This window comes from Chiloscyllium punctatum, chromosome 26 (assembly GCF_047496795.1).
Source record: "Chiloscyllium punctatum isolate Juve2018m chromosome 26, sChiPun1.3, whole genome shotgun sequence".
NCBI classification, from domain to species: Eukaryota; Metazoa; Chordata; class Chondrichthyes; order Orectolobiformes; family Hemiscylliidae; genus Chiloscyllium; species Chiloscyllium punctatum.
In genome coordinates, this window is record NC_092764.1 from 63,505,616 (window position 1) to 63,523,743 (window position 18,128).

General features: G+C 49.8%; 1 protein-coding gene across 1 annotated transcript in view; it reads left to right on the top strand.

The window, feature by feature from the left end:
- LOC140496216 (uncharacterized) overlaps positions 1-18,128 on the top strand; it is a 96,343-nt gene that overhangs the window by 68,213 nt on the left and 10,002 nt on the right. The window contains exons 6-9 of the mRNA XM_072595716.1: positions 10,208-10,324; positions 10,417-10,447; positions 13,161-13,305; positions 14,234-14,372. Of these exons, the coding sequence (XP_072451817.1) occupies positions 10,208-10,324; positions 10,417-10,447; positions 13,161-13,305; positions 14,234-14,372 (432 nt within the window). The remainder of the gene's footprint in view (positions 1-10,207; positions 10,325-10,416; positions 10,448-13,160; positions 13,306-14,233; positions 14,373-18,128) is intronic.

An 18,128-nucleotide genomic window follows, 5' to 3' on the forward strand; every position in this document is an offset into this window, starting at 1 on the left:
GGACAGTTTTCCCCGCCTCTCTCTCGCCTCCTGGACACCTTTGAGGATAAAGAACCTCTTGATGTTCCCTTTTACCGTTTCCCACCAGTCTGCTGGAGACTCAAAGCGGGGCTTCACGGTTCTCCAACCTGCGTAATCCCTCTTGAGCTCTTCGATGTTTCCCGGGGTCAACAGCTTAGTGTTCAGTTTCCACGTTCCCTTGCCCGCCCGCTGTTCGTCCTGTAGGTGACAGTCGGCCAGCAGGAGGCAGTGGTCAGAGAAGAACACCGGCTTGACGTCGGTGGATCTGACCGAGAGCGTTCGGGACACAAACAAGTAATCTATCCTTGAGCAGATAGACCCGTCTGCCCGTGACCAGGTGTATCTACGCTGCGCTCCATCTGCAGGGGTGCTGAAGACGTCGTGCAGCTTGGCGTCTTTGACCGTTTCCATCAGGGCCCTGGACGTAGCGTCCGGTTTACTGTCCCCCCCGCCGGATCGTCCATCTGCATCAATGATGCAGTTGAAGTCTCCGGCCAGAATGACCGGCCTGGACGTAGCCAGCAGCAGTGGAAGCTGTTGCAGGACGGCCAACCGTTCACTCTTACCCACTGGGGCGTACACGTTGATTAGTCTCACGGGAGCGTTTCTGTATTTAACGTCAGCGACGAGGAGGCGCCCGCCCACCACCTCCTTAACCTCGGAGATGGTGAAGTTGCCTCCCCGCAACAGGATACCCAGGCCGGAGGCGCGGCTATCGTTGCCCCCCGACCACACTGACGGCCCATGGGCCCACAAGCTCGACCATCTCCTGTAACTGCTGAGGTGCGGTATCCCACACTCCTGCAGAAACAGGACATCGGCTTTGACGTTGGCCAGGAAGGCCAGCGTTGAAACACATCGCATAGCCGATTTAATGCTACGCACATTTATGCTGGCAATTTTAAACCCCATTTTACCAGTTTACGGGGTTACCAGTGTCCATTTTCTTCTGGTCTTGCTCCAGTGGGGTAGCTGCGTGCATCCCCGTGGTGACAGCAAACTGCTGGACCTTCCCGGGGCTGAGGTAGTTGTCCAGCTCCACGCTGGAGTCATTTCCCCGCTCTGGTGTCATCGTGTCAGACCCAGGGTCCACATTGCCCCGTTCTCCATCTGACAGCAGGGCTGTCACTGGGACACTGCTCCCAGTTCCCTGGAGCTGTGGGCCGGTGGGTACCCCTTGGTTCTCACCGGGTAGGGGGAGGCCTTCACCTATCCCCTCAGAGGGATCGTCTTTTCCTTCTTGGGCGGTGCTGCCCTCCTTTCTCCCCACGGCGCTCTGCCTCTTCCTCCGGTGGCGACCCTTCTTGCGCCCGTCCTCACCCTCGGAGGAGCTGCCTGTATCCTCATCTTGGAGGTGTCTCTTCCCCCTTCGCTTGTTGGCTTTGGGGCCCTCAAGAGGTTTCTTCTTCCTGTTTTTGACGATAATCCACTCCTCTGCCTCCTTTGATCCCTCCTCTTCCATTTCCTCCGTCTGTCTTGCAGGAGCTTGGGTCGGCTGCTGCATCTCCCCGTTGTCTGCCGCCTGCTCCCCTACAACTTTCCCTTCCTTCTGGGTGCCTCCAGACACCGTTCCTTTGCTGATTCGCGGCACCTCGCTGGACTTTGTCGGTCCGTGGCTCGTGTTGCCACCTCCGGCCATCTGTGCGTAGGTGACGGCTCCTCGTCTTGGGCAGGCCTTGTACATGTGGCCCGCCTCTCCACACAGGTTGCAGCTCTTTTCTTCCCGACAGTCCTTAGTCAAGTGACCCTCCTGTTTGCAGTTCCTGCAGATGGTCACTTTGCAATCCACTGCCACGTGTCCCGACTTCCCGCAGGTTCGGCACACTTTCGGCTGCCCTGCATATGTCAGGTAGCCTTTGCTGCCTCCGATTGCGAAGCTCGAGGGTGGGTGGAGGATGTTCCCACTGTCATCGGCCCTCAGAGTTACCCTGACCTGCCGCTTACTGGTCCAGATCCCAAAGGGGTCGATCACATCAGTGGCTTCTCCCTCAACTTGGACGTACCTTCCCAGGAAGGTCAGGACATCAGCTGCTGGAACGTAGGGGTTGTACATATGGATTGTAACAACCCGATTCCTCTGCACAGGAAGCACACACAATGGGGTCGCCGACAAGATGGAAAACAGCGGCTCCCCTTCCTTCTCCTTGAAGACCTTCAGGAGCTGTTCGCACTGCTTCACGCTTCTGAAGGTCACATCGAAGTAACCTGCCCCAGGGAAATTCTGCAGGCAGTACACGTTTTTTTTTTATTTCAAAAATATACTTTATTCATAAATGATTTGATGGTCTGTACATTGGATCATGCCATACATATGTCCATATTTACAAACACAGATTCGACTTTATTCTTGTCCTTTACAATCCTGTGCATTTTTCAATCTTGTACATATATTTGGCTGAGGCATCAGCAGAGCCCAAAAAAACGTCTGTATGGGCCCCCTGTTCTTCTTTCGGCAGGCCGATCTTACACGGTGGTCTTTCCCCACCGCGCCTTGGCGGCAGCTGCCCCAAGCTTCAGCGCGTCCCTCAACACGTAGTCTTGAACCTTGGAATGTGCCAGTCTGCAACACTCGGTCGGGGTCAACTCCTTCAGCTGGAAGATCAACAGGTTTCGGACCGCCCAGAGAGCGTCCTTCACCGAGTTGATGATCCTCCAGGCGCAGTTAATGTTCGTCTCGGTGTGAGTCCCGGGGAACAGGCCGTAAAGCACGGAGTCCCGCGTCACGGCGCTGCTCGGGACGAACCTCGACAAGCACCACTGCATTCCTCTCCAGACTTCCTCTGCATAGGCACATTCCAGAAGGAGGTGTGTGACAGTCTCGTCCCCCCCGCAGCCACTTCGAGGGCAGCGTGCGGTGCGGCAGAGTCCGGGCGTGCATAAAGGATCTCACAGGCAGAGCCCTTCTCACCACCAGCCAAGCCACGTCTTGGTGCTTGTTGGAAAGTTCTGGCGATGAGGCATTCTGCCAAATGGCTTTGACAGTCTGCTCAGGGAACCGCTCGACAGGATCCACCCTCTCCTTTTCCCGAAGGGTCTCAAGGACGCTACGTGCTGACCACTTCCTGATGGACTTGTGGTCAAAGGTGTTTTTCCTCATAAATTTCTCCACGAAGGACAGGTGATACGGAACGGTCCAACTACTCGGAGCGTTCCGCGGCAGCGAGGCCAGGCCCATCCTTCGCAACACCGGGGACAGGTAGAACCTCAGTACGTAGTGACACTTGGTGTTTGCGTACCGGGGATCCACGCACAGCTTGATGCAGCCACACACAAAGGTGGCCATCAGGGTGAGGGTGGCATTGGGCGTGTTTTTTCCCCCATTGCACCGGTCTTTGTACATAGAGTCTCTTCGGACCCGGTCCATCTTTGATCTCCAAATGAATTGGAAGATGGCCCGGGTGACTGCGGCGGCACAGGTCCTGGGGATAGGCCAGACCTGTGCCACATATAGCAATACTGAGAGTACCTCACACCTGATGACCAGGTTTTTTCCCGCGATGGAGAGCGACCGTTGCCCCCATCTGCCTAGTTTCTGTCTCATCTTCCTGATCCGCTCCTCCCAGGTCTTGGCGCACGCCCCAGCCCCCCCGAACCAAATACCCAGCACCTTCAGGTGGTCAGTCCTGACGGTGAAGGGGATAGAGGATTGGTCGGCCCAGTTCCCGAAGAGCATGGCCTCACTCTTGCCTCGGTTTACCTTGGCCCCCGAGGCCCGTTCGAACTGGTCGCAGATGCACACGAGTCTGTGCACGGACAGCGGATCCGAGCAGAAAACAGCCGCAGACGTGTACTGCCTGCAGGATTTCCCTGGGGCAGGCTACTTCGATGTGACCTTCAGAAGCGTGAAGCAGTGCGAACAGCTCCTGAAGGTCTTCAAGGAGAAGGAAGGGGAGCCGCTGTTCTCCATCTTGTCGGCGACCCCATTGTGTGTGCTTCCTGCACAGAGGAACCGGGTTGTTACAATCCATATGTACAACCCCTACGTTCCAGCGGCTGATGTCCTGACCTTCCTGGGAAGGTACGTCCAAGTCGAGGGAGAAGCCACCGATGTGATCGACCCCTTTGGGATCTGGACCAGTAAGAGGCAGGTCAAGGTAACTCTGAGGGCCGATGACAGTGGGAACATCCTCCACCCACCCTCGAGCTTCGCAATCGGAGGGAGCAGAGGCTACCTGACATATGCAGGGCAGCCCAAAGTGTGCCGAACCTGCGGGAAGTCGGGACACGTGGCGGTGGATTGCAAAGTGACCATCTGCAGGAACTGCAAACAGGAGGGTCACTTGACAAAGGACTGTCGGGAAGAAAAGAGCTGCAACCTGTGCGGGGAGGCGGGCCACATGTACAAGGCCTGCCCAAGACGAGGAGCCGCCACCTACGCACAGATGGCCGGAGGTGGCAACACGAGCCACGGACCGACAAAGTCTAACGAGGTACCGCGAATCAGCAAAGGAACGGTACCTGGAGGCACCCAGAAGGAAGGGCAGGCTGTAGCGGAGCAGGCGGCAGACAGCGGGGAGATGCAGCAGCCGACCCAAGATCCTGCAAGACAGACGGAGGAAATGGAAGAGGAGGGATCAAAGGAGGCAGAGCAGTGGATTATCGTTAAAAACAGGAAAAGGAAACCTCTCGAGGGCCCCAAAGCCACCAAGCGAAGGGGGAAGAGACACCTCCAAGAGGAGGATACAGGCAGCTCCTCCGAGGGTGAGGACGGGCGCAAGAAGGGTCGCCTCCGGAGGAAGAGGCAGAGCGCCGTGGGGAGAAAGGAGGGCAACACCGCCCAAGAAGGAAAAGACGATCCCTCTGAGGGGATGGGTGAAGGCCTCCCCCTACCCGGTGAGAACCAAGGGGTACCCACCGACCCACAGCTCCAGGGAACTGGGAGCAGCGTCCCAGTGACAGCCCTGCTGTCAGATGGAGAACGGGGCGATGAGGACCCTGGGTCCGACACGATGACACCAGAGCGGGGAAATGACTCCAGCGTGGAGCCGGACAACTACCTCAGCCCTGGGAAGGTCCAGCAGTTTGCTGTCACCACGGGGATGCACGCAGCTACCCCACTGGAGCAAGACCAGAAGAAAATGGACACTGGTAACCCCGTAAACTGTTAAAATGGGGTTTAAAATTGCCAGCATAAATGTGCGTAGCATTAAAGCGGCTACGCGATGTGTTTCTACGATGGCCTTCCTGGCCAACGTCAAAGCCGATGTCCTGTTTCTGCAGGAGTGTGGGATACCGCACCTCAGCAGTTACAGGAGATGGTCGAGCTTGTGGGCCCACGGGCCGTCAGTGTGGTCGGGGGGCAACGATAGCCGGGCCTCCGGCCTGGGTATCCTGTTGCGGGGAGGCAACTTCACCATCTCCGAGGTTAAGGAGGTGGTGGGCGGGCGCCTCCTCGTCGCGGATGTTAAATACAGAAACGCTCCCATGAGACTAATCAACGTGTACGCCCCAGTGGGTAAGAGTGAACGGTTGGCCGTCCTGCAACAGCTTCCACTGCTGCTGGCTACGTCCAGGCCGGTCATTCTGGCCGGAGACTTCAACTGCATCATTGATGCTGATGGACGATCCGGCGGGGGGGACAGTAAACCGGACGCTACGTCCAGGGCCCTGATGGAAACGGTCAAAGACGCCAAGCTGCACGACGTCTTCAGCGCCCCTGCAGACGGAGCGCAGCGTAGATACACCTGGTCATGGGCAGACGGGTCTATCCGCTCAAGGATAGATTACCTGTTTGTGTCCTGAACGCTCTCGGTCAGATCCACCGATGTCAAGCCGGTGTTCTTCTCTGACCACTGCCTCCTGCTGGCCGACTGTCACCTACAGGACGAACAGCGGGCGGGCAAGGGAACGTGGAAACTGAACACTAAGCTGTTGACCCCGGGAAACATCGAAGAGCTCAAGAGGGATTACGCAGGTTGGAGAACCGTGAAGCCCCTCTTTGAGTCTCCAGCGGACTGGTGGGAAACGGTAAAAGGGAACATCAAGAGGTTCTTTATCCTCAAAGGTGTCCAGGAGGCGAGAGAGAGGCGGGGAAAACTGTCCCAGCTCCAGGAAAGTATGCAGAACCTGCTCCTGCTGCAGACGATGGGGGTGGATGTCACGGAGGACCTCAAGGAGGTGAAGGGCCAGCAAGCCTCGCTCTTTGCCTCGGAGGCCTCCAGGATAATCTTCCGGTCCAGGGTCCGCTCGGTGGAGCAGGACGAGACGTGCTCACGTTTCTTCTTCCAGAAGGTGCACAAAGAGAGCTCCGTGCTCAGCAGCCTGAAGAAAGAAGATGGCTCGGTAACGTCATCTCAGGCTGACGTCATGAGGATCAGCAAATCCTTCTACGCCAGCCTGTATGACTCGAAGCCGACCGACAGCGCAGCCTCCCAGTCGTTCCTGTCCTCTATCACGGAGGTCCTAGATGACGGAACACGAGAGAGGCTGGACCAGCCGCTATCTCTGGATGAACTGACCAAGGCCCTCGAGTCCTTCGAAAAGAATAAAACTCCCGGAAGCGACGGCTTACCGGTCGAGGTTTATTCCGCTCTTTGGGACTTGATCGGCCAGGACCTGCTGGAGGTGTATGTCAGTATGCTCCGGGCTGGTACCATGAGTGAATCCATGAGGAAAGGCATCATCACCCTCGTCTACAAGCGGAAGGGGGAGAGGGAGGAAATTAGAAATTGGAGACCGATCTCACTGTTAAATGCAGACTACAAAATCCTGTCAAAGGTCATCGCCAACCGGGTCAGGTCTGCTCTGGGATCGGTGATCCACCCGGACCAAACCTGTGCTGTACCGGGCAGGAAGATCTCTGAGAGTCTCGCACTCCTCAGGGATACGATCGCCTACGTGCAGGACAGGGGGGTGGACACATGCCTCATCAGCCTGGACCAGGAGAAAGCCTTTGACAGGATATCGCATACATATATGAGGGATGTCCTCTCCAAAATGGGCTTTGGGGAGGGAATCGGAAATTGGATCAGACTGCTCTACACCAACATTGTCAGTGCAGTCTCAATCAATGGGTGGGAATCAGATAGCTTCCCTGTAAGATCTGGAGTCAGGCAGGGATGCCCCCTCTCACCCGCCTTGTTTGTGTGTTGCATAGAGCCATTTGTCGAATCCATCAGGAAGGATGCGAGCCTGAGAGGGGTGACTATTCCTGGCAGCGGGGGCCTGCAGGTTAAGGCCTCCCTGTACATGGATGACGTCGCTGCAGGCAGTACACGTCTGCGGCTGCAAGGCCGCAACACTCCAGCAGAACTTTCTTCACAAACACTGTCCGATCCACCGGTGTGTGCTCCTCCACCTTCTTCACAGTCACCCTGACTGTGTTCCGAATGCCCTGGCCCAGGCGGCGAATGGCTGCTGAGGCCATAGCTCAGAGGTTGGCTGGTCCCTGAATTGGCATTAGGCTGAAGCCAGCATGAAGATCCACCAAGAGCAGGTCATCACAACCAAACGATCCTCCAACGTCCAATCACGATCCAGCGATGGTCTCCAGCAGCTCCTACGCCTTGCAACACGACCCCCGCAGTACTTCCCCCGCCAGCACGCTTCTGCTGCGTCGAACCTCCAACACTCGAGCAGAATCTCTTCCTCTGGTCCTCAGGAACAACACATATTCTGAGCCAAAAGGCCGAGAAGCGAAAGTGTACCCACTGAGATGAAAGTCTGAGCTGGTACAGGGTGCAGTGAAAGCCTTGCTGGGACATCCTCTGAGCACTCAGCAGCATCCTCTTCAGAGGTGGGGTTCGAACTGAAGCACTCCAGTCTGTGTCTCTTCTTTGTGGTGGTTTGCTGGGTCTCACAAGAGCCTGCATAAGAGAAGAAAGGGAACTAATTGTGTGAAAGGACGAAAGGTCGGTGCGTATTGAGAACGTGTTGGCGCTGGCAATAACGAGAAAGCAGCACAGCACGGCCCAATCAAACTGGAGGGGAAGTGGTGGGAAAGTGGGAATGTAACTGGATTAGTAATGCTGCACCCCAGGTCGGTCTTCTGGGGACATGGTTTTCAATCACACCATGGCTGTTTGTCAGGTTTGCCAGGGAGATTGGAGGAGCTGAATGTTATGTAATGAAGAAAGCGACAAAAGAGGGTTTTGGTAGTTCTCTTCCAGGAATCTCAAAACGTTAGTGTGTAAGTTCAGAAGGTAATAGGAAAGGCCGATGGAATGTTGCTCCTTATTTCAAAGGGAATGAAGTGTAAAAATAAGGACGACTTGTTAAAATGAAACTGGGCACCTGCTGGAACACACCAAGAAGACAGTGAACAGTTTGGTCCCCTACTCTAAGGAAAGATGTACGGGCATTGGAGGCAGTCCCGAAATGTTCACTGTGTGGGTCCCAAGGAAAAGGGGGTGCAGGAGCAGAGGGTCTTGGGTGTTTAGGTGCACAGATCATTGAAGGTGGTGGGACAAGTGGAGAAAGCAGTTGATGCCTACAGTATTCTCACCTGTATTAATAGGGGCATGGAGTACAAGAACAGGGAGGCAATGTTGAACTTGTATAATTCATTGGTTAGACCACAAGTGGAGTATTGTTCGGAGATGTGGGCATATTATTATAGAAAGGATGTGAGTGCATTGGAGAGAATGCAGAAGTAATTTACAAGAATACATCCAGGAATGAGGAATGACAGTGATGGGAATAGATTGACGAAGTTGACACTGGTCTCATTCGAGAGTGGATGGCTGAGAGGAGATTTGATAGAGGCTTTTGAAACCAAGTGGGCTGGATGGAGCCCACAGGGAGAAACTGCTCCTGCTTGTGAAAGGAACAAGGACAAGAGGGCAGAGAGTTAAAGGGATGGGCAAATCAAACAGGGGTGATGGGAGAACAAACAAACACATTTTCACTGAGTGAAGAGTTAGAGTATGGAATGTACTGCCTGGAAATGTGGTGCAAGCAGGTTCAATTGATGCCTTCAACAGGGCGTTGGCTGGTTATTTGGATCAAAATCATATGCAAGGTTATGGGGAGGAGGCGGGAGATTGGGATGAGGTAATGATGCTCTTTTGAAGAGGTGTGCAAGCACAATGGGCCAAATGGCCTCATTCTGCATTGTAAGAATTCTGTGATTCTGTACGGAGGGATATCGCTATGACAAGAAGTTGAGAAGGTTTTGCCTGTACTTGAGGTCTCACAGATTGGGAGATGACCTTGTTGAAACATTTCAGGTTATGGGGGTTTGACAGGCGAGATGCTGAGGGTTATTTCTCTTCGTGAGAGAGTTCAGGGGCAGAGGGAATAATCTCAGAGTAAGGTGTGTCCGTTTAAGACAGAGACGATGAGGAATGTCTTTTCTCCGAGGCACTGGTCGTATGAAACTATTTACTGCAGAGGCCTGGAGAGCCTGGTCCATAAAGTGTATTAAAGACTGAGTTAGACAGATTTTTATTCAGTGAAAGAGTTAAGAATTATTGGAGAAAGGTCGGGAAGTGGAAGTGAGGATGATCACATCACCCTTGAACTTATTGAATCACAGAGCAGATACGATGGGCCAAATGGCCTCCTTCTGCTCCAATGTATTATGATCTTATTAAATTATGGAACAGGCCCAAATGCCTGTCTGGCCTGCTCCTGCTCCATGTCCATCTGTTTATATATGTCCCTGCCTGCTCGGCCTCAATGTTTAACAGGTACATCTGGAACCTCCACCAGACTGGGAAGGCTGAATAGGGCCCCAGTGAGAGCTGTATTAAAGCTTCAATTTTAAATGTTTGGATTTCCTTCAGCAGTCCAATACTTGATCTCAGCCTGAGCCTCTGGTTAGCCCCAATTCCACTCCTGTTAATGTGGGATTCCCCTCCAATCAGGGATAGATAGAGCAGTTACACAATAGCACCCACTGAAAGGCTAAGAATTGGGAATTCTCACATTTGGAGTCTGCGGACTGACACTTTGTGAAAAAAATGATTTTGTTTTCTTCACCATTGAAGTATTTAAACATTTATCCAATACACAATGATGCTTGGGGACTGATCAAGTACAGGGACATTCTGGAATGTTCCCTGATCTCCTTTCACTTGCTCAAAACCAATTACACTTTTCATTTTTCTGTGCTCTGATGACAGGTAGAGACATGAAGATGTTTAACATTTCCATGTTGGAGATGAATCAATCTATGAAATACTTATAGTATGAATCTTTAATTTAGGATGATCTGTTGCAATATTTTTACCATATTTCTTTACAGGACATTTTTGCCTTTTTTCCAAGTGGTGACCCATTTAAAATTACAACACAGAGTAACCTTTCCAATCATGTCAGTGTCACTACCCCAGTGACAGGCAGACCCTGTGAAACACCCCCGGTAAGACTGAATTATCCTTCAGTATCTCAATTCCATTATTTATAAACATCGATTTGATTGAAAAATATCTCACATATGAATTTCCACTTTAGGAATCATCCTCCAGCCTGTCCTCTTCAGCAGGTAAATGAACTTTATCATAAAATCGACTATTCAGTTTTGGGAATTGTGCTACAGTGATGGCTGTATTAGTGCAGAACGTGCTGGATGGAAGCACAGTGGGAGAAAGACCACTGTAACAGCAGATTGTGGAAATATCTTGTTTGCATTTTCTGATAAAACACAGCCCCCATTTATCTCTCCACCCTGGAGGTTCTCTGCTTCTATTCCCGATGAAGGACTTTTGCCTGAAATGTCAATTTTCCTGCTCCCCAGATGCTGCCTGACCTGCTGTTCTTTTCCAGCACCACTCTAATCTAAACCACAGTTCCAATGATTTCAGCTTTATGGTGTATCCATTGTTTTACTGCAAATGTAGAACAACCTGCTGTTAGTTTCCAAAGTCTTCAGAATAGAATTAAATATGAGATAATGATGGCAATGGTATTTTATATTCAGGAGACTTCCCCTCAGGAGTCCACCAATCTCACTAACTCGGTGTAGTCTTCCCCCTAACCTGTCTCTCCCCCCTCCCACCAGATCCTGTTGATTTTCACTCATGCACTGCTCTGCATCAACCATCATTCCCCTCAGCTTTCACAGTAACCTTCAGCCAGAAGTGCTGAGTGGATGATCCATCTTGGCCTCCTCCAGTGGCCCCCAGCGTTAGAGATACCAATCTTCAGCCAATTCAGTTCCCTCCACATAATATCAAGGGATGGCTGGAAATGCTGGATTCTGCAAAGGCTCTGGGCCCTGACAACATTTTTTGATTCCTTACAGTGTGGAAACAGGTCCTTCAGCCCAACCCGCCAAAGCGCAACCCACCCAGACCCATTCCCCTACATTTACCCCTTCACCTAACACTACGGGCAATTTAGCATGGCCAATTCACTTAATCTGCACATTTCTGGACTGTGGGAGGAAACCGGAGCACCCGGAGAATGTGCAAACTCCACACAAACAGTCACCTGAGGCGGGAATTGAACCCGGGTCTCTGGCGCTGTGAGGCAGCAGTGCTAACCACTGTGCCACCGTGCCGCCCACAAATAGTACAATAGTACTGGCAATAGTGCTGAAGACTTGTGTTCCAGATCTTGCGACATTCCTAGCTAAGCTGTTCCAGTACAGTTACAAAACTGGGATCTACACAATAAAGTGGAAATTTGCCCAGGCATGTCCTGCACATAAAAGGCAGGACAAATCCAATTCCCGCCCATCAGTCTACTCTCAACCATCAGGAAAGTGATGGAAGGTGTCCATCAACAGTGCGTTCCAGCAGCACCTGCTCAGTAACGCCGAGTTTAGGTTCCACCAGGCCATTCAGCTCCTGACCTCATTACAGCATTGGCTCAAAAATGGACAAAAAAACTGAATTCCAATGGTGAGGTAAGAGTGACAGTCCTTGATATCAAGGCTGCATTCAACCAAGTGTGGCATCAAGGAGTCCGAGCAAAACTGGAATTAGTGGGCATCAGGAGGCAAAATCTTTGGTATTTAGAGTCATCCCTTGACACGTAGGAAGATACTCGTGGTTGTTGGAGGTCAGTCATCTTAGCTCCAGGACATCTCTGTACACATTCCTCAGAATAGTGTCCTAGGTCCAAACATCTTCAGCTACTTCATCAATGATCCTCCCTCCATCACCAAGTCAGAAGTAGGGGTGTTTGCCAATGATTGCTCAATGTTCAACATCATTCATGACTCCTCAGATACTGAAGCAGCCCAAGTTCAAATGTAACAAGATCTGGACAATATCCAGGCTTGGACTGACAAGTTTCAAGCCACACAAATGCGAGGGTGTGACCATCACCAAGAAGACACAATCTAACCCCCACCCCTCGACATTCAATGATGTTCCCATCACTGAATGCTCCACCATGAACATCCTGGTTATCATTGACCAGCAACACAACTGGACTCACCACATTAATACAGTGGCTACAAGAGCAGGTCAGAGGCTGTGACGAGTAACTCCTGACTCCGCAAAGCCTGTCCACCATCTGCAAGGTACAAATCAGGAGTGTGAGCGAATATTCCCCACTTACCTGGATGAGTGCGGCCCCAAAGATGCTCAACAAGCTTGACACCATCCAGGATAAAGCAGCCCGCTTAATCCCCACTAAATCTAAGAGCATCCACTCCCTCCATCACTGATGCTCAGTAGCAGCAGTGTGAACTATCTACAAGATGCACTGCAGAAATTCACCAAAGATCCTCAGACAGCACCTTCCAAACCCACAACCACACCCATCTGGAAGGACAAGGGCAGCACAGACATGGGAACAACACCACCTGCATATTTCTCACCAAGACACTCACCATCGTGACTTGGAAATATATTGCCATTCCTTCACCATCGCTGGGTCAAAATCCTGGAATTCCCTCCCTAATGGCATTGGGGGTCAACCCACAGCAGGTGGACTGGTTCAAGAAGACAGCTCACCCCCACGTTCTCAAGGGCAGCTGGGACGGGCAATAAATGCCGGCCAGCCAGCAACGCCCACATCCCCCAAATGAATAAATAAATAAAGAGCCCTTTCTTACATTACCCACGGGCTTATGACTAAACACCCTCTCCTCCTTTCAAAGAAACATCTGAACAAAGGTTTCCAATTCCCCAATTCTAGTTGCGAGTTTTGGGTAGTTTCTTGTTATTTCCTGTATTACTCCTGATAAAGTTCAAACCATTTTACTTGTTTATATTTTGTTTCCTTCATATTCCGTCATCGTGCAGGTAACAATCCCACTCCCCAGAATTTGGATCCCAACCAAATGTGCCGTGACATGATGCAGCAACTGCTTTCCCGGGAGAAAAATATGAACAACTCTGATTCAGTGAACAAATTCCTAGCGCAATGTGATGGTGTCATTCCTGACAGGTAGGTATCAGTGCTCATAAAGTGTGATGTTCATCTGAGAACAGAATCTGTGGGATTGATTGGTCACACTGTGGTTAGCACTGCTGCCTCCCAGCACCAGTTATCTCCGTTCAATTCCAGCCTTGGCTGACTGTCTGATTGGTGCAGACTCAATGGGCCATGTGGCACTGCAGGAGATCTGTGATTTTCAACTTGTTGCTAATCAGCTGTCTGTTATAGACACCGTCTAATTTTCACCTCCAATTAATGTACAATTCCAGTTTCAGCCCGGTGATTAAATTAAACATCTATGAGCAAGCGTTCATGTGGATGTTGTGTGGGGGTCAGGTGCTTACCTTTTGTCACGTGTTGGGTATTTCTCTCCTTTCCCTATGTTCCTGGTTCAGATCCTGGTTCAGGATAATTTCCACCCACCAAGGTCAGGTTCCATGTTGGCAGTGGTGAGCAGGTCTGTTAACATTGCTGATGGAATGGGGGCATTTGCAATATCACGAGAAGATGGAAGAATTTCTTTACATGTTCACCTTTTTAAAGCTCCCTTTTGTCTGTTTAAAGCTCCCTGATTGATCGCACTAATCCGTGATTAAAATGGTTAGTGCCTGACACACATGCCCAGTCCCTGGTAATGCTGGCTGCCAGACTCTGAGCACCCCCAGGGCTCACAGTATGAGAAATATATCTTGCTTCATTTCATCATTTACTTAATAATCCACAGTATGTTTTCCTGGATTTATTGAAGCACTTTACAGCATTTCCCCTGGAAAATCCTACATGTGTCATCAACAAGGTCCCTCTGGTTATGAGCTTGTGGGGGTGACCCCTTTATGTTTTATTGTGGAGCCATGTACATGTTGCTCACTGCACAGATGTTGCCAGGCTGAATATTTTCAGCACTTTCTGCTTTTATTAAATTGTGTTTCTGTTGTAGTGCAACACTGGAGAGAATACTCGCAGAGATAGAAATTGAAGGAGGAAATCAATCCTTCTCAACGCCAAATTACTTTGCTCACATTCAAAAAATAGAAGCTGAAAAGTTCCCAGGACTTCACTTTCCTCCATCAGATTTGGTGAGTGTTGTGTTTAGCTGGGCATTGTAAGCAATGACTATCATGTGTTGGAAACTAACACCATTTTTAGAGAAAATGTTGTGAGAGGGCTTGAGAATCTTTCAGTGTAGTTATTTTAAACTGAAGTTAACCCTTCCTGTGAATTCACATTGATACTGTATTCTAGACTTATTTAATTCCACTCAATGTTTGTGAACTACCTCAGGGTCATACTTAATCCGATCCTGAGCCTCTCCAAAGGTGCTCTTGAATTTGACATCAGGAGATACATCACAATTGTTGATAATTTTTATTATTCACTTAGAGTTTGGAATTGAAAAACATTGTAAATTTATGGATGAAACCAATAAAGATGGGGATTACCACAAATGATCAGAAATCTAATAATTGCAGAATGGGCACAAAGTTTACAAACAAATATCAATATGTATCAACATGTGATGCACATTTTGGTTTGAAAGATAAAGACATTATCTCTTTCTTGAAAAACAAGAATTTAATTTGAGGACAGTAACAGAAGGATCTCAGCAGCAGTACACAGATAATTAGAGTGGCATGGTGGTTTGATGGATAGTACTGCTACCCCACAGCGTCATGGGCTTGGATTCGATCCCACCTTTGGGTGGCTGTCAGTGTGGAGTTTGCAGATTCTCCCCGTGTCTGTGTGGGTTTCCTTCAGGTGCTCAGGTTTCCTCCCACAGTCCAAAGATGTGCGGGTTGCATGGATTGACCGTGATAGTGTCCTGGGGTGTACAGGCTCGGTGGGTTAGACATGGGAAATGTTGGTGTGTGGGTCTGGGTGAGATGCTCATTGGACGGTCGGTGTGAACTTGATGGGCCAAATGGCCTGCTCCCACAATGTAGGGATTTTATAAAAATGCAGGTTTTTAAGTTCAGAATAAAAGAATCATCGTGCTTAGTTCACATCTAGATGAATAGAGTGAAAAGGAAGGAAATTATGCAAAACTTATCTCAAATCTTGGTTAGATCACTCTTGGAGTCCTGTTTAGTCCAAGAGAATGTGGAACTCACTACGAGGGGGAGGAATTGTGGTGAACTGCGGGGATGGATTGAAGGGGAGGTGAAGTACTGTATGTCCATGTGGGAGAAGGGAATACAGCAAAGCTTTCCAAAGTGGGTTTGCAAATGCTCTGACAGAATGATGCAGCTTTACATTCTTCCATTTCCTCAATCTGTGGGTGTGGCCTTAATGATTCAACTTTGAGGTGTGGCTCCTGCAGCACTGACGTTGGCCAACCTTACACACTGTTTGAAAACTATGAGATTTCCTCAAACCTCTCTGACCTATACCTCTTGTTCTTACAGTCCCACATGCCTCCATTCTTCAACGTTTCCCCCTTCATTTAAAAGTCTTTGTCCTTCCCCTGCTCTATCGGTCTTCCCCAGCTCCACTGGCCCTGACATCTCCCATTCTCCCTGAATGGCCACAACAACTTTTCAGCCTTGTACAGGTGCCCTGGGTGGGAAAGGTTCAGAACCCTGGAACACAGGGTAAGTCTAATAGAGTTAGATATTGAAATCCCCGAATCCCCTTTCGGGAATAAAATCTGCTGTGTTTACCTGGTCTGCACTACATGTGACTCCTGTACAGGGCCATGGTGAGGCCATACCGAGAATATTGTTGCAGTTTTGGTCTCCTTTTCTGAGGAAGGATACACTTGCTCTCGAGGGAGTGCAGTGAAGGTTTACCAGGCTGATTGCAGGGATGGCGGGACTGACACATGAGGAGAGATTGACGAGGTTAGGATGGTTTTTGCTGGAGTTCAGATGAATGAGTGGGGAATCTCATCGGGACTTATAAAATTCTAACAGGACTAGACAGGGTAGATGCAGGAGGATGTTCCTGATGGCGGGTGTGTCCAGAACAGGGGTCACAGTCTGACGATTCAGGGGAGACCATTTAGGATGGAGATGAGGAGACATTTCTTCACCCAGACAGTGGTGAGCCTGTGGAATTCATTCGTACAGGAAGTAGTTGATGACAAAATGTTGAATGTATTCAAGAGGTGGCGAGATATAGTACTTGGGGTGAATGGGGTCAAAGGTATTGGGGACAAAGCAGGATTAGGCTATTGAATTGGACAATCAGCTATGATCGTGATGAAGGGCAGAGCAGACTCAAAGGGCAGAATGGCCTCCTCCTGCTTCTATCTTCTTTGTTAGCTGCCCTCTGAAACAGCCTGGCAATCCTCGAAGACACAAAACCATCTGTCCATGACAGTATTGATGAGGGTGACCACTGCCGAGTCCCAAGTACCAATTCATACCTCACACTGAAAGTACCTTCTTTGGTGACAAGGTGAAAGGCAGCAGTGATTGAATAATAAGAGAGACGATGGTACAAGGCAAACGAAGATGAGAATTGAACAAACAAAGAAACAAAAGATGAGTCTCGACCAGGAGTACAGATGGGAAATGGCAGAATCCTCACCAGCAGCGGCTGTGTGAAAAGACAGGGAGAGTCCTTTTGCCTGGCCCCATCACAGATCTTCCCATTCTCCTGCCCGTGTTGCTTAAAACCTGTTGTATCTCTGACTTTGTTTAGAATTCTGACAAAAGGTTTCCAACCTAAAATGTAACTCCACTTCTCTCTCCACAGATGCTGCCTGACCTGTTGTGTATTTCCAGCATTTCCTCTTATTACTTTTGATTTCCAGCATCCAGATTTGTTTGCTTTGTACTGTATCCCAGGTAGATCTCCATCCGAACCTAATGGATTGCTGCAGTTATTGTTACAACTCTCAGCAGGACACTGGCAGACAACTAACAGCTTACTTTAATATGGTCACTCCTATCAGTGAATAACCCAGAGAGTAAGGGACTGTATTTACAGGGGAAGGGAAGCTGTTTCTCAAGGAAGATGCCAGTTACCTCCCAGAATTCCATAAGGCCATAAGAAATGGGAACAGGAGGAGGCTGTTTGGCCCCTTGAGGCTCATCTGCCATTCAATAGGATAACAGCTGAGCCGACATTCCCCATGGCCACTTTCCACATAACCCCTGACTGATCCAAGAATCTAACTATGTCAGCCTTCAATATCCACAAGGATTCTGTCCCCCAGCTCTCTGTGGCAAAGAGTTCCAAAGATTCTTAACCCTCTGAGAAAAGACATTTCTCCTCATCTCTGTCTTAAATTGGCTCCCCTTTATTCTGAGACTATGCTTGCTGGTCCTAGACTCTCCCATGAGGTGAAATACTCTCTCAGCATTTACACTGTCAAGCCCCTAAAGTGTATTCTAGTCACCCTTCTCTGAACTGCCTCAGATTACATTGGAATGTAATCTTTCCTTAAATAAGGGGACCAAAATACTACCGATGTGGTCTCACTAGCACCTTGTTCAGTTGCAGTAAGACTTCCCTACTCTTATATTCCAACCCCATTGAAATCAGGGCCAACATTGTATTAGACTTCCTGATTACCTACTGCACCTGTGAGTGGGCTTGTTGTGTTTTGTGCACAAGTTTCCCCAAGTCCCCTTGTGTTGCAGCTTTCTGCAGGGTTTCTCCATTTAAATGACACTGTTTTGGTTTCCCTTCCAAAATGAACAACTTTGCATTTTCTCACATTCTGCTCCATTTACCAACTTTGTGCCCACTCACTGAACCGATCAGTATTTCCGTATAAACTGTTGATCTCCCTCTGACAAGTTGCCTTTCCACCTATTTTCCTTCAGCATATTGTTCCTGGTATTTCAGAGTACAGACTGTGATAAAGGCTCCCAATATGCTATTAT